At 44.1% G+C, this 17,073-nt stretch overlaps 1 protein-coding gene across 2 annotated transcripts in view; it reads right to left on the reverse strand.

Annotated features, from left to right (window-relative positions):
* Window positions 1-388: 388 nt before the first annotated feature.
* Window positions 389-17,073, reverse strand: part of ARK2N (arkadia (RNF111) N-terminal like PKA signaling regulator 2N) — a 64,905-nt gene continuing 48,220 nt past the window's right edge. Inside the window, exons 4-5 of one of the 2 annotated variants that reach the window (XM_006136769.4) lie at window positions 13,145-13,271; window positions 389-1,163 (exon numbers count right to left, since the gene is read on the reverse strand). In XM_006136769.4, coding sequence (XP_006136831.1) covers window positions 974-1,163; window positions 13,145-13,271 — 317 coding nt within the window. In that variant the 3' untranslated portion in view covers window positions 389-973. The remainder of the gene's footprint in view (window positions 1,164-13,144; window positions 13,272-17,073) is intronic. The other variant, XM_075932729.1, reaches the window with a different exon arrangement.

Below are 17,073 nucleotides of genomic sequence, written 5' to 3' on the forward strand. Positions count from 1 at the left end.
ATGACAGTCCTGATAGTAAAGAAACCAAATCACATTGGCTACGTCTACACTGGCCCCTTTTCCGGAAGGGGCATGTAAATTTCAGCAGTCGTCGTAGGGAAATCCGCAGGGGATTTAAATATCCCCCGCGGCATTTAAATAAAAATGTCCGCCGCTTTTTTCCGGCTTTTAAAAAAGCTGGAAGAGAGTGTCTAGACTGGCCCCGATCCTCCGGAAAAAGCGCCCTTTTCCGGAGGCTCTTATTCCTACTTTGAAGTAGGAATAAGACCCTCCGGAAAAGGGCGCTTTTTCCGGAGGATCGGGGCCAGTCTAGACGCTCTTTCCCGGCTTTTTTAAAAGCCGGAAAAAAGCGGCGGACATTTTTATTTAAATGCCGCGGGGGATATTTAAATCCCCTGCGGATTTCCCTACGACGACTGCTGAAATTTACATGCCCCTTCCGGAAAAGGGGCCAGTGTAGACGTAGCCATTGGGTATAAATATTGGTGGTCCAATTTTCAGAAGGCCTGAGCTCCTGCAGGTCCACTGAAATCAACGAAGTAGGACTCAGAACCTCTCAACATCAGACCACCACTAACTCTGATGTTCACACAGCAAAAACACTAGGTTCTACAAACAAAATAAATTTACTGGTAAATAAAAATAATTTTGATATCACTTCAGAGATGGGAGAGGATGGGAGCGTGTATCTGTCTGCACAAATTATTTCTTTAGATTAACACACAATGCATAACTGTAGGTGTCAAATTCAGTGCTATCAAGTTTTCATACTAGGAAAAAATCCTCCTTTGAGAAGGTAAAATATTTTAAGCGATATTAAAATGACACTGCATTCTGATGGAAAAGGAAATTCTCCAGGAGCTTGAAGTCCATAAAGCTAAGAACTGGGCTTCTGAAGCTGAAGCTACAACAATGAACTTCGGTGCCATAAACAGGGGAAAGGATTGGAGGCCAAAAACACAGTGACATTGCATTACAGTAGATATTTGCGTCTGGTATCCTCGTCCAAAGTGAGATCGACTACTTCCGGGGGTGAAGACCAATTCTGCTGGGGGGTCACAGCTGTCCATGACTGTGTTTGTCGAGTGCTAATGTACTGCGAGCCTGAGCCATGCTTCCAGGAAGACACACTCTGAATCACACCTCCCCTAGGATGGGCACACCTGCAGCAAAGCAAAGAGCAAAAACATTAGCACTACTGGCAACTCTCCACGTAAGATCCTTAGTTGCAATATTTCAAGGTGTTAATTAATAGGTCTCTTCAAACTTTCATCATGCTTTTTCCATTTGTGGAGTCCAGGAGGTTTGTGCCAACATTACTTATGACAGCTTTTATACACACATTGACAGTAAGCCCTGGAACTCAAGCCCACAAAACTGAAAACAGCAAAGCTCTTAGAATGAAATTTCCTTGCACTCAGACATTGAATTCACAAAGGATCAAACACTACCAACAGAAAAGAATGATGCTCCAATGAAGTTGTGCATGTGTAACTCCTAACACCACACATAGGAGACTATGTTCCACAACATGTAGCATCATGTACTGTTCAAATATGTGCACTGTACTGGGAGGAAAAAAGGTGTTTTTTTCTGCTGGGAATTACAGCCATTAGTCTTTTTAAATAAGCGTTTCAATAGGAAAACCTTTCACGAAGGAAAAAAACCTATATATGAGACCAGATTCCCATTAATAGAAGAGATACTTGCCTTGCAGCAATTATAGTAGACATATATCTATGTTTTGTACATTATTTTAAATTTAACTCACTTTGTTTCCTTTGTACCCAGTGGGTAAGCATACCTGTATTATGCTCACTATGTATTATATTCTGCTTTATTTTATTCAGCAGTAATAGAAGAAACCTACATGCTTTAACTCTGTAAGACATTGTGTTTAGCAGTTAGCATGAGGCTAACTTTAGCACATATAGTAAACCTAAGTAATCCATAAGTTATGGGGAGCTGGAGACAGTAGAGTGTAGGGAGAGAATTTTGTCCATAAGGACATCAGCCAACCACAGAAACATGAACACACAACAGCTTCTGGAAGGTTTTGCACAAGACATCCAACTGTAAGAGTGTCATGGCAACCAATTGACATATATGATAATCAGTTAAAATTATGAATGAAGGAGGACACCCTCACATTGCTATGGGGAGGAAATACAAATAAGGAAGAAGGGAGAAACGCATACGGACTATGCATTAGACATGATAACGCCAGCATAACACATAAAAGTGGTATCCCAGCATAGGGTCAGTTGGAAAGAAAGATGTAGCTCTTGGGAGGGGCCAGAATAAGGGCCCCAGGTGAAGATGAGGAAGGTGATGGTGATGAGGAAGATAATGGCTAACATTTCAGGCTGTTCTGCAAGGGATGGTGTGCATATAAATGTTCAGACGTACTTGCTATGTTCTCTTTCTGCCTGGCTGAGTTGGAGAGCGTGTGTGACTGCAAAAATATATTCATAAATTACTAGGGGATGGTGCCCCCTGCTTGCTAGCTCGCCACCCCCACCCCTCCAGGGGTAGGCAGCCCCCACTCTCCCCCTGGCCATCGGGAGGGCAGGGAGAGGGATTGGGCGGGACCAAGGCTGGCCCGGCTCTCCCCCTCTGGTGGTGGCGGGGGCGTGGCTTACAGTCCTCTCCTTCCATCAGGGAGGGGGAGGGGCAAGGCCACATGGTTCCCATGCGCTCCCCAGGGATGCCGCACATGTCCTGCATGCCCCCTCCCTTCACCCAACCCCTCGCGAGGCTCTGTGGCTCCCAAATGCCCATTACCCAAGCCTCCAAGAGGCTCCCACATGCCCCCCCACCCAAACCCCCGCAAAGCCAATCCTGGCTCCCCTCCCCAGCCACCGGGAAGAGTTGGGCTGTGGCCGTGCCAGCCTAGGCCCCTTCTCCCTCCCCTTCTCCACCTGCCAGGGCCCCTCTTCTTTCTCCCCATTGGGTCCATTTCTCCCCTCCCTTACAAGCCAGGGCTCTCGTGTCCCTCTGCCCCCCACCAGCCACATCCCCCTTTTCCCTCTCCTCCCCGCCAACGCCCCCTGTCCCTCCCCACCACGGCCTAACTTACTCCAGTGGCCGGGTGGCATTGCATGCCAGGCCAGCTCCCGGGCTCAGCTCTCCCCACCACGCACTGGGAGGGCCCAAGCCATGCCACACCAAGCCTGGCTTTCCCTCTGCTGCTGGGAAGGGAAGGGGAGGGCTCGGGCTGTGGGCCCAGGGGATGGGCGGGGCATGTCCCTGTGGGATGCAGAGTGACATGACGATGTCACTCTGTCATCCCACAGGAAAAACTATTTAAAAGTATATAAGGATTTACATGTCAATACAAAAGTTCCAATGGGGAGTGTTGCACCTCTACAAATCAGGGTTCCCAACCATTGAATAATTTCAACAATATTGAGCCTGATTTTGGAGAAATCAACACTCAAGGTAGTAACTAGGAGTTCTCATTCATCATTTATAGATCAGGCTAAGACTGGTGCCCAAAAAGGGACCATGTCAGTAATCTCCCTACCTGGAACAGGTAAACACAGGATTTTTTTAAAAATCTAAATTAAAAACCAGGTAACCTCTTAGTCAGAATTTGGAAGAGCCCAGCAAGAAGTGAGTGTTGGTGATGCTGCTAAGTGTAAGCATGATTTTTATGCTTTATCTTCTTATTTCATTGCGCCAATACAGTAAAACTGTGTAACAACACTAACGCTTTGTCATGGAGAGCTGATAACCTTTGGCTAGGCATAGTTTATAGAGGGTGAATCAGTTCAGTCAGATATTATTAAGTAACACTGCAAGCACTGTTGTTTATTTGCTTCAGCAAAATAAAAATTAAAAAAAAAAGAGATCCACTCGCTACAATATTGACCTCCTGTGATCTGGCAAATTCTCTGGTTTAGCAGGTCTCCAGGGTACTGGACTAGAGAGGTTCAATCTGAATTCAAATGTATTAAAGGTCATGGAGGAGATTTTGTACAAATACAAAAGCACCAGGCTAATTTTTAATCACTCTAACTTGAAGGTTTGATCATATGTTTAATGCAATGCAATAACTAATGGTGGGTAATGACTCAAATGGAGAAATGAGATGCAACAAGACTGTCTAAGCACTACTGTAATATAAATCCTACTTCCATCAAAGCAGGGTGTTAAAACCCCAGGAAACTAAATTAAATAGTAATATGAAGGAATGGTTAAACAATTAGTATCAAAGGAACAAGGGATAAACCCTTACTTACCAGAATGTACAGAAAACTTTGTCCCCACCACAAGTCTTAGAGACCTTATAACTATGCACATTTAGTCCATATCCTGTCATCTGCCACGCCAAGAGTCTTTGTGCCTTCAAAGGCCATGTCTTCACTACATGGAAGAGCGATGCTGCCAATTTATTTTAGGTTTTGTATCACGTCACTAGGTTATGATTTTTCATACTTTGTTGCAACAAAACTTAATATTTTGCGTACAAAGATATAAATACATTTAATAAGACTAAAACATTTTTCTTTGTGGAACTAAACTATTTCAGTATAAGAATTAAGATCTAGCTACAATCGTTGCAAAAATCACTGAAAGATAAATAGTGTGTGTCAATGAACAGTTTAATTGTAACTAATTTACACACACACACACACACACACACACACACACACACACACACACACACACACACACACACACAAAAATCTGATCTGAGTTTGTCAGGCAATATGGCCAGTCTGGTAAAATCCAGATTAAAATTAAGAAGTTTACTGAGCAAAACATCCTAGTGTAGGATTAGTAACTATAGCAGCTACAATGCAGCAGTCATGTGGTCCTGGAAGCTTGTTCAGGGGAGCACCTCCCCAATTACATGCAGGGTTACAAGCTCCAGTGTTTGTACCATGTGAAGAAACCAAAGAAAACAGACTTGGTTGTAAACTTCCAAATGATTAACTCTAATGCTGAACTTAAAAAACAAAGCTCATGATACCATCTACATGTTTTGTTAGTCTATAAAGTGCTACCAGACTATTTGTTGTTGTTTAAGTTTATCCTGTACAGACTAACTCGGCTACCCCCTGAAGCTTCTAATACTGAAGTAAGGATGCACTGGAATCAATGGCAGCAGCCTGACATAAGGAAACTCTTTGGTGCAGTGATATCTTCAAAGCCAAATTATTTTGTCCCCAAACAGCAATATACTGAACTGGGGTAGGACAAATCATCATGGACAGTATTGAATTTTTTGCCTGTACTTATGGTGTCAGTGTATATATGTACTAGAAAACAATATGTATCTAACATGGATATATTGTGAAGAGCTTATGAGGGGAAAGTGCAACCCTTAGCTATAAGTCAAAAAGGATTTATGGGCACTGATTTAAGATTTTTTGCATCTCTTGCCACTGCTAGATAACCTTCTTAAAATAAGTGCTAGTTCCAAGTGTATTTAAAAAAAAAAACTGATGAAAGCTGGATCAATTTTCCCCGGAGTTATTTGGGTTACATTCCCCTCATTTCTCTGTGATATGAGATGAGGGTTTTCCTAGTTTTGAAATCTTCCTTGCCCAAGCTGATTTTTTTTAATGTTTCTTTTACTGCTCTTTAGAAATATCAGAACTGGAATATGGCATTCATGTATCCTATTCTGCCTTGTGACCTGCTTTTTAACCTTAGATGTAAAGTTTAAGATGGCTTTTCCATATTCCTTATTTTGGTGTTTTGTATCTCTGCAATTCATTTTGAGTACAAGTTTTGAGCTCTAGGTAAATGTAGGTTTGGTTTTTTTAAAAAAGAAATGCCTTTAAAATGACTGACAAGACAGTGGCCAAAGCAGAAGTCTTTCACGATGCCTTAGTACACAAAAACATGATAGTTGCGGTGCATCATTCCAATGTAAAATGACAGTCTCTTTGGCCTATACTACACGCTAAATCAGCCCAATCGATGCAACAGTGTTGATTTACTGGGTCTGGTGAAGACATCATGAGCCATGAGACAGTGCTCTCCCTTCGACTTCAGTACTTCAACTCCACAAGAAGCAGGAGGTAAGTCAGCCAAGATCATCTTCCATTGGCTCAGCAATGTAGTCACTGTTAGGTAAATGTAAACTATGTTGCTCATGGGTATGTGATTTTTTTCCACAGCACAGAATGATACAACTTACATTGACTTAAGTGGCAATTTAAACCAGGCATTAAACTAAAGGTAATTTCTCATCCTGAAGGTGACAAAAATCTAGCAAGAGATGTACTACGTACAAATGATTCCGGACAAAAACAAAAATTCATATAATTGAACAAATCACACAAGGCAGCCAACTTCAGAAGGTTCAAACATTAGCTTCGGAATCATGCTTTATGTGAGCCTAAGGGAAATACAACATGACCAAAACAGAAAAAGAAGAAACAGAGGAGGATTCTTTTTTAAATACATGCATGGTAGGAAATCCATTCCATAAAACTAAAAAACCCCAAACACATAAATAAATTTTAAATAGGAAACACAACCAAAAGGTGCACATTTCAAACAGAACTGATGAGAAATGGTCTCCCCATTGATACAAATACAAAATAGTTACAAAGGAAAACCCACCTGAGGATAAAAACATTACACCTTTCCTTCCTTTCTGATGTACAGGAAATATTTCCCCATAAACAAACCTATGTCTACTAAAACTAATTTTCACCAGCAATTGTGAATTGAATTTAGAAAGGTTTGAATTTTAAGTATTGCTGAGAGAACAACTTACAAATTTTAACAAAGTGAGAGAGAGAGAGAAAGAGAGAGAGAGATGAGAAATAAACGTGACTGGTATTAACACAAACTAGTAGTGGAGGACAAACCTAAATAAACCCAATTTAGGTTTGTCCTCCACTACTAATCACATTCATTTCTCATTTACTATGAGGAGAAAGGTCCTGTAAACAGTACATCTAGAGATCGAATCCATGTATTCCAAGTAGAATAGCCTTTAAAAGGAATATAAATCTTCCATAAAATAGCGCTCAACCTGCATACACAAACATCCGTCGATCTAGTTCCCCTCTTCCCCAAATCCTGCAAATCCAACGGGGCTAGGGGCATGCCTGGGTCCGATGTGATCAGCCCCTGAGTTGAGGCTTAGGGCCTCCCCCAGCACTGGGGAGTCTGTGCTGGCACTCTAGCTCCCACAGCGCCTCCCCGCAGCCACCACTGATTTTTCTGTGGGTCAGGGGTCCCCAACCCAAAAAAGTTCCCACCCCTGCTCTAAACCCTCAGTCTCTAGGTGCACTTTAGCCAAAGACAAGGATTCTGTAACTTCCTACTAACAAAAGTCCTGCCATCTGTCCTGGCAGTAAGTCACCTTCTTGCACAATGCATCTGACGAAGTGGGTCTTTGCCCACGAAAGCTTATGCTCCTACACTTCAGTTAGTCTATAAGGTGCCACAGGACTCCTCGTCACTTTTGCAGATTCAGACTAACACGGCTACCCCTCTGATTCTTGCACAATGTTCCTCCTCACCAGAGAAATTTCTGTACCTGTGTCTTCCCATCCAAGGCATTCCCTGCCATTATGGCCTCATGCCTGGCTGTGCAGAGGCCAGTTTTACAAACAGGCATGCTAAGTGGCAGGAACTGGAGGGGCTTCTGTGCTCAGGCTACTAGCATTCACAGGGGTTACCTGCTATCTGCTTCCTTCCAGCATAGGGCATTTATTCTTTAGGTGATCAGTGAGGCCCATAAGCAGGAATTTCTGGGGGAGGGAGGGGTGAGCCATGGGAGGGGGACTGGTGACTGCCCTGACCCCACAGCCCTGCCCTGCCCTGCCCCTGACATCACTCCTTGGAGGGGGGTGGAAAGGAGAGAATCAGTCCCAGCCTTTCCCTGGCCGGCCAGAGCACAGGGGAGGGAGGCTGGGGCAACATACCACCCCAGCCTCATGCTTACCTGGAGGACCATGGGGGCAGGGAGTTCACACCATTTGCACCCACCCTGCGTACAGGCCTGTCAGTGGAACTAGTGATAGCGCCTTCTGAACTCTTCTGTTTTCACAGTAGCTTTGGGTCAGCGATGAGAAGAATGGTTCTGGGGAAGATGCTCAGTCACCCTCTTCCTTCACAGGAACCCTGTTTTCACTAAGTTTCAATCCTGCCCTCTGGTTTATTCACAAGGGATGCCTATGTTTGCTCAACAGCATCAGCCAGAGACTCCATCTCATCCCTAGTTTTTAATCTTCTTGTTCCATAGGCACAGTTTGACATTATCTTTACATATACTTTAGGAAATGCTCCTGAGGGATGAGGTCAAGCATTCCTTCAAAGGTTAACACCTTTTGCCCTTTATCCACTTTTCCACCAAAACTCTCATCTAGTCTACATATGCCACATTATTTATCTCAAGTTACATCATCTGGAACCGCTTCAAAACCATTTATTTGAATTTACAATAATCCAACGCATCCCTAATTGGCATCTTATTGAATATATCCAGAGCTTTACCAGTACCATTTTGCAACCAAAGTGGGTACCTTCTGCTCATCAGGAATCTTATGAATCATACACAGCCTCTCCAAGGTAATGAAATATTCAGCATTATCACCTGCCTCTTTGTATGCAGGACACAGCTGTTCCCATTTGTGGATTTCTGGAGAGGTGGGAATCCGTGCCAAGGTGGATGTTCTGGTTCTGTTTCTCTAGAAAACAAGAACTGGACTTTCTTTCTTTCTCTTTCCCTCTCTTTCATGGCTAGTTTTTGGGCCTCAACTTCTCGCAGTTTCAAGTTCCAAAACTCTGAGGTACTGCTGCTTTTTTTGTGGTCCAAAATTCTCTTTTTTTCTTTGCTGCCTGAAATCTGAACAGCTCCAGTTTTGTAACTGTTTCACTATTTTCACTCATCTTGCTGCTTTTATGTCCCTATATCCCTTTCCTGAAATAAACAATCAGCTGGTAATCAGTGTTTCCTCTAAGATTTTCAATCTGTGAGAAGAGCGAGTTTTGTCTTGTGCACCAATATTGATGTCATGTGCACTTGTTTGGATGTGTGCCACCATGTTATGGAAGAAAGCCCCACAGTGTGCAAATGCATTAGCTGGGACCGCGGCTGCTTGGGCCGGGTCTGCGATACTAAAAAACACCATGCCTTTGCACAGGGGCCTGATGCCCCTTGTGCTGGGATGCAAGCCAGGGCTGCGGTGCCATTTTAGTACCATGGCCCCGGCCCCAGCCCCAGCAGCTGCCACACAGCCACGGCCTCAGCTGCTCCCAGGGGCTGAGCAGCGAGGCGGGCAGCTGGGATTAGAGCCAGGGCTGCAGTGCTATTTTTAGTACCATGGCCTTGTCTCCAGCTCCAGCAACTGCCAAGTGGGCCACACTGTGACACGGCAGGGCGGCCACGCACCATGTGGTCCCACCCCCAAGAGCGGCTGGGGCCACAGCTGCACAGCTCTGCTGAAGGGGTGGGCGGGACTGAAATTCTTGATACACACCCATGCAGGCACGCACCTTATAGAGAACCCTGCTGGTAACCTCTTTGACTCATCTCAAGCAACCACACTTAAAGTCTCACTTAAAATCTTTATACCAGTGTATGGAGTACAAATCTCACTCAGAACGAGCTGTGCATTTCACCCACTCTGCGCATTGCACCACTTTGACAGCTCCCCTCCCCTCCAGGGTGCCACCAGGAATTAGGGTATCACTGAGCCCTCTCTCTCACCAGCCTGGGCTTCCTCTCAGTGTGACCCTGTGACAAGCTACAATCCCTTCCTGGACTTGCACTTACAGACACTTACTTACACAGGCAGCTCAGTTACATGAACACTCTCCTCAGCCAATCATTAGCTAACAAGAGAGGCTACAGCCAGTACTCTGAAGCTCCACAGCCTTGGACCCTAGAGCTGTACCATCTTGTTCTGGTCAAAAACCTGACCAGTAACCATTACTACTAAGTCCATCCTTCCTTCCCTCATTCCTGAACAGATTCACCAAGTACTTCAAGCAACACACACTGTTTTAGGGAAAAAATGTAAAACATTTATTAACTACCAAAAGACACATTTTAAGTGATGGTAAGTGAGGGTATGTCTACACTACAGAGTTAGTTCGAACTAACGGACGTTAGTTCGAACTAACTTTAATAGGCGCTACACTAGCGCTCCGCTAGTTCGAATTTAATTCGAACTAGCGGAGCGCTTAGTTCGAACTAGGTAAACCTCATTTTACGAGGATTAAGCCTAGTTCGAACTAGCTAGTTCGAATTAAGGGCTGTGTAGACCCTTAATTCGAACTAGTGGGAGGCTAAGGCTTCCCAGGTTTCCCTGGTGGCAACTCTGGCCAACACCAGGGAAACTCTATGCCCCCCTCCTGGCCCCGGAGCCCTTAAAGGGGCACGGGCTGGCTACGGTGCCCGTGCCAGGTGCAAGCCTGCCAGCACCCAGACAGCAGACACTGCACCTGACACGGATCGAGCCAGCCACCCGATGCCTCCCAGCCTCCCCCCTCTTCCCGGGACCAGGCTGGCGGCTCCCGGGAGCTTGCCCGGGACCGCAAGAGGCGGGCACCCGCCTGGGCTAGTGCGGACATCGTGGACCTCGTCTACGATCTCCGCACTAGGCACAGGAAGGTGGCCATCTAGGGCAGGAGAGCTGCCAGCCTGGCCACCCAGGACCAGGTGTGCATGAAAATCAAGGGGGTCCACTGAGACCCCCGACCCTGAGCCCTGAGCTTACAATGGCCGTCCTGGGTCAGACCAAAGGTCCATCTAGCCCAGTAGCCTGTCTGCCAACAGCGGCCAACCCTAGGGACCCTGGAGGGGATGGACCGGAGACAGTGACCAAGCCATTTGTCTCGTGCCATCCCTCTCCAGCCTTCCACAAACCTTGGGCAGGGACACCACTCCTACCCCCTGGCTAATACCACTCCATGGACCCAACCTCCATGACTTGATCTCACTTCCCTTTAAACTCTGTTCTCGTTGTAGCCTTCACAGCCTCCTGCAGCAAGGAGTTCCACAGGTTGAATCTTTGCTTTGTGAAGAACAACTTTCTGTTACTAGTTTGAAGCCTGCTACCCATTCCTTTCCTTTGGTGTCCTCTAGTCCTTCTTTATGGGGACTAATGAAGAACTTTTCCGTATGCACCCTCTCCACCCAACTCCTGCTTTTAGAGACCTCTATCCTGTCCCCCCTCCATATCCTCTTTTCTAAGCTGAGAAGTCCCAGTCTCTTTAGCCTCTCTTCATATGGGACCTGTTCCCAACCCCTGATCATTTTAGTTGCCCTCCCCTCTCCCAGCCTCTCTCTTCCCCTCTCCCACCTCCTTTTCCCAGTCTCCCCCAGTTTTGTTCAATAAAGACAGATTCCATTTTGGAACACAATTGTCCTTTATTTTGTACATCAAGAAAAGGGGCTAGGGAAGGGTAAGTGGAAGGAGGTGAGGGAGGAATGGGGCACGAGCCCCCGATGGGGAGGACTGGGCTGGCTCTGCGGGCTTCTGGGGGTGGAAGCTCTCCTGCAGCCCCCCAATTATGCCCTCTCCCCAGATGGCAGCCTGCGGCAAGTGCAGCCGGGCTGATGGCCGAGTGGTGTGATGTGCCCAGTGTGGGCACTCCGGGCACTCCAAGCCAGGACTGGTTTTCAAGCGGGGCACCCCTGAGAACTGTCTGTCCGGGGTGGGGGTTGGGACCCTTTAAGCACAGCCCTCGGCTAGCCTGAGACAGCATCTCCACGCTCTAAGTCCTCCTCTGATGCCCTGCCGGCACTGCTTCAGGCCATCCTTAAGCCCTGTTCAGGGTCCACTTAATGTGGACATGCTAGTTCGAATTAGCAAAAAGCTAATTCGAACTAGTTTTTAGTTCTAGACGCGTTAGTTCGAATTAGTTAATTCGAACTAAGCTAATTCGAACTAAGTTAGTTCGAATTAGCGCTGTAGTGTAGACATACCCTAATAGAGTACAGATCAAAGAAGACTGCCATAAGAAATAAAACAAAAAATGCAATCTAAGTTCTCTGGATAGGATTTGAATCAAGCAATATCTGCTAGAGAGCCCCAAGCTTCCATAAAGAGGCAAACTTTTTTCTTTCCCACGTGGGACACCCTTTCCCCAGTTCAATCTTTGTTCCTCGGGTATTTCCAGGAGTTTTCCTGTAGTGGGAGGGAGGCCTAGTGATGTGGTCACCTCCCCCTTTTGTAGCTTCTACTATGTGGAGAGGACTTTTGGAAAAATACAAGCAACAAGATGGAGCTTAGTACCACATGATCTAGTCACATGCTCTTGCACACTCTGATGACTCAGACAGCCATTACCTACAGTTCTGGCTCAAGTGTCCACAGGAAAGCTTATTAGGTGAAGCCAAGCTTTTCCCATGGCTCATTATCTTCACCGATGAGCCATTACCTTGGATGGCCCCCTTCACAATGTGCTGGCTAGCCAGGATGTACCCGAACTTTGTGGATGTTGCCCAGGAGCCAAAACATTTCAAAGATGGAGAGTCAATATTCATAACTCCAAATACAAAAACAGTGAACACATACAGATAGCATAAACACATTCAGCAAACCATAACTTTTCCACAGACCCCTCACAGGATATATTTTGTACAAAACGCATCATAATTATATTATAACCATTTCACTATCGTGAATATGAGGTGTAGAAAATCACAGTGGGCACCTTTACATTTATCACATAGTCCATGCAAGTATTTAATGGTTAATGTTCTTGAAATGGAGAATTAAATCAAATATCCAAGAAACCATTTCAATACTGAAATATAGTATGTTCACATTTTTAAGGGCAGGTACATGATGAGTGCCCTTAAAAATGCCTATCTTTTAAAAGCCTATTAATGTGTTCAGCTGTACACCGATTAAACCCATGATTGGCCAGATATACCTGATACTGATATCAATATATTTGATAGAGAAATCACATGCTTAAGCAGTGCACATCTGAAAACATTAATTGGCTAAAAGATAGGCAACTACAATGATAGCTAGAATATAAGAAACTAAATTTAAAAAACCACATATTTTGCATGTTTGGCATTGGTCATGGATGAAAAACGGTAACATTAGAAGCTAATTGACATTTTTCTTTTAAATTTATTTTGGCTATTGAAGATTTTGAATAAAATGAAGAATTCAAAATTAAAATGTAAAGCAAAAAACATAAGTACCTTGCATGTTCTTGAACTCCCACAATCTCCACTTCACTGTCAGAAGAGGGAATATTAATTTCTTCATTGATCTGTGCATTGCCAGAAGAGGTTCTCTCGCTTGCTAGGAAACCTGGATCCAGATGACCTGCACAGAACAAAATAAAATAAAAATAAAAATAAAAATTGCAAAACACTACATGAGCTTAGAGAACTCAGGAAACCAATGCTGAAAGATACTTCTCAAACTAACCACAAATGATCACTGAACCTGAGATGAATGGACCTATTAGATCAACTTGTCCAACTCCTTCCCACTGCAGAACTAAGTAATACAGGTACTGCCTATTGAAGTGATTTGTCTCATCTTGTTTCCAATTACTCAAGTGATAAGGCTGTCGTACCAAATATGGTACCCAATTACTGTTGTGAGAGCTTCCCAGTTCTAAAAATAATTAGATTCTCCACCTGTAGTACTTCAGAAGTGACTTGAGAGGCAGGTGGCTCCTAAACACCCCTGAGAAAGTTACATGAGATCCATATTATATCTTATCGTTGAGAAAGCTAAATTCCTCCAACTCAGCTACTGAAGTAGCAAAATGGAAACTTACAATTGTTTTCACTGTACCTGTCCTTAGTACCAAATACAACAGAGAAGGATTTGAGAAGAAACATGATGCTAAATACAAAAAGCAGTAGTTGCTGTTAATGGTTAACACTATGGTAGTAATTTCATGCCCCCTGAGAATACATAGTACAGTCTGAAAAATACAGAATTGGCAATGGACTCTCTTGAAATGTTTCTCTGGTCTGCAAACACACTCTCATTAAGGTTAAGAGGCTGGTTCCTGGGTAATCAAGTTATCAATACAATTTGTATCGACTACACGATTCGTCAATAAAGGAAGGCACTCAGAAGGCGCTACCCTCTCTGCAGTTTAAATGTAGTAAGAGCAGGGAACGTAGGCAGCCCAGCTCCTATTACATTTAAACTTCAGAGCTGCAGAAGGGGTAGCTCCTGGACCCAGTGCGAGCTATGTGCTGGGTAGTGGGGGAGGAGAGAGCCCAAATGGCACCACAGAGACCAGCTTTTAAGCCAGCTCCCCCCAGCACTGCCTCCTGCTCCCTTCTGGCTACTTCTGATATAGAGGCAGCAGGAGGGAAGGGGAAAATGTGAGTAGTTGTCTTGACTACCCAATAAGCTTAGGCTTATCAGGTGGTTGACTAATCGACTACTCTTTTATATCCCTAACACACACAAGAATTTTTTTTGAAAAACAAATTAATTAATCTGGGAACATCGTTTCCTTGCCACCGTAGGGACCTCTGCATCTGGCACACTTTAGTCCGTTCCTAGTCTCTCCCTGTGATACATCTCGTTTAGCCTCCTATGGCCTCTAATAATTTGGTTTAATTTTGGTTGCTGGATTTAGTGTTTAGATGCTGGGGGAGAGGGGGAGGTAGTATACAGGACTAGATGATTCTGTGGCCTCTTCTGGCCTTAAACTGACTAAATATCCACTACATCCAACAACAATAGGTAAGTATTAGCTTATTTCTGCTAAAATGATCTGCAGTGAAAGTAAATGGTGACATTTAAATTGCCATCATTAGGTTCCAGTACCAACTGTGCACTGAGGTGAAAGGGAGCCAATCACATCTATCATTCCACACCATTCAACACCTCTTCCCACTGCCCATCCTTACCAGAAGTGGATCTGGCCCATTCTTCATGATATGTTTGGAAAGGTGAGCAATAAGAGGGAATAAGCAATTTTGATCTTAAGGGAATAGAAGTAGGTCTAAAGTTTGACAGACTCCCCCACCACCTTATACCTATTTGCAAGATGCATATAATACTTGAGATGTGATTATTTTTCCTCAAACCAGGTGATACAATGGTGCATTGGATGTTTGTTTTTTAGGAGGAAAAAAAAGCCATATCTCAACATAGCCAACCCTTCAATAACAAAGTAGTCTGCATGTATGATAAAAAACTGACTTCAGTTTTAAGGTTCCAAGCAATGGTTTTGGGATGGGGGAAGAGAACAAATTTCCAGCAATTTTGCAATGAAAAAGGTCAGACATTTCGCCCCCCCCCCCCCCCCCACATACTAGTACATTTTCCCTTTGTGATTAGAAATGCAACATCTACACATTTTTTAAATAGAATCCTTCATCCTAGCCTCTGTAGTGCTTTAAAAACTATGCAAACACTGGACCTCCTTCAAACAGCATTGAAATAAAACCAGGTTTTTGATGAGTTGTAAGGGGAGGGAGGGAGAAATTTCAGCTTAACAATACTGGGTCAAATTTTACAGTGTTGTGGATCTTTAGTGTCCATGTAGCACTCTCAGGATCTAAGGTCCAGATCCTCAAAGATATTTAGGTGCCTAACTCTCGATGCCTTTTGAAGGGAGGATCTGGAAGTTGGGTCCCAAACAGATAAACTCTTATGACTAATTGTAGTGCATAACATCCTGAGTAGACCAGGTCTTAAAATGGAACGAGTAAAAGTGTTTTGAGGATTGATCAATGAGGGCTTGAACTTTGAAAACTGTGGGGCACTGGCTCTGATCCAGTCAAGCACTTCAGCTCATAGTTAACTTTACTCACTTGATTAGTCTATTGGTTTTAAAGGAACTACATAAATACTTAAATGCTTGCCTAGATTGGGGCAAAGGTGCTCAGCATCTTGCACAATTAAGTTCTTAGCTTTCAAAGGTCTCCGCCAGAAGACCAATACATAGTAAATGGCATGGGATTAATTTTATTTACCTTGGAAGATTGAGTTTAATCCTGTTGGGATTTCAACTTTATGGTTACAGATAGTGTGGAGTGTATCTAACATAGTACTTACAGGCCTGATTCAGTTTCCTGCTGTCTTCATCTGTAGGCCATTTCCACACTAAAAACTGTGGTCAAAGCATGATAATGTCAGCGTACAACTGCCAAAAGTTTGTACATTGCTCACATTTGCACACACTTGGCAGCTTGTGTCATACTCCTTAGGAGCGTTTGTGTGGATGTTAAGTGCAGCGCACCACAAGTAAGTATCCTACTGTGCCATGAGCCAACATCCAGTGCAGTGCCTTTTGGGAAAATTTTGCAATGTGTTGGTGGGACAAACATGGCAGATTCAGGGATCTAGGATCCAGGGATCAAGTTCCCAGCATGCAACTTTCTCCACCCCATAATGCCATCTATATGCCATAATTTTCACACTTTTTGAAATCCCACAAACCTTGCCCCACTTTGCCATCTCTACCACTTCTGACAAAAGCATAGAGACAGCACAGCTCTGCACTATTCTCATGAATGTTGAAAATACAGGATGCATAATTCTCCTGTATCTGAAGACCTGCAGGAAACACCACAACAACTGGGGACAAAAAGGACATCTTCAAGGTCAGTTTGCTGAGGGATATAGCACAAAACAATTCAAGATTACTGGTAGCATTCACAGAGCAGCTGCAAAAGTGGAGCACTGCCTTCTGGGCCCTAGAAACGAGCACTGACAGGTTGGATCACATTGTAATGTAGGTATGGGATGACAAGCATTGGCTGCACAACTTTCAGATTCCTGGTGGTGGTATTACTGAGTAACTGTAATAGGGCACTTACGTCATCCTGAAACAAATTTGAGCACAGACCCGTGCACAAATAGGTTAACGCAAGGTGATCTACATCAATGTAATTTTCTAGTGCAGACCAAGCCTGGCCAGTCCCCTATGCTGTGATGAGTCCATTGATTTCAATGGAATGAGTCTCAGAGTAAGAGACTACTCAGCATGGGACAGGATGGCAGAATTTGTCCCTAAACAAGAATCAAGTACTGTCAGGTCACACACTTCTTCAACATGAGACTAAAAGCTAGGTGACTGAGCAACAAAATGGCAGATGAAATTTAATGCTGATAAATGCAAAGTAATACACATTGGAAAGCATAA

Source organism: Pelodiscus sinensis, chromosome 6 (assembly GCF_049634645.1).
Source record: "Pelodiscus sinensis isolate JC-2024 chromosome 6, ASM4963464v1, whole genome shotgun sequence".
NCBI classification, from domain to species: domain Eukaryota; kingdom Metazoa; phylum Chordata; order Testudines; family Trionychidae; genus Pelodiscus; species Pelodiscus sinensis.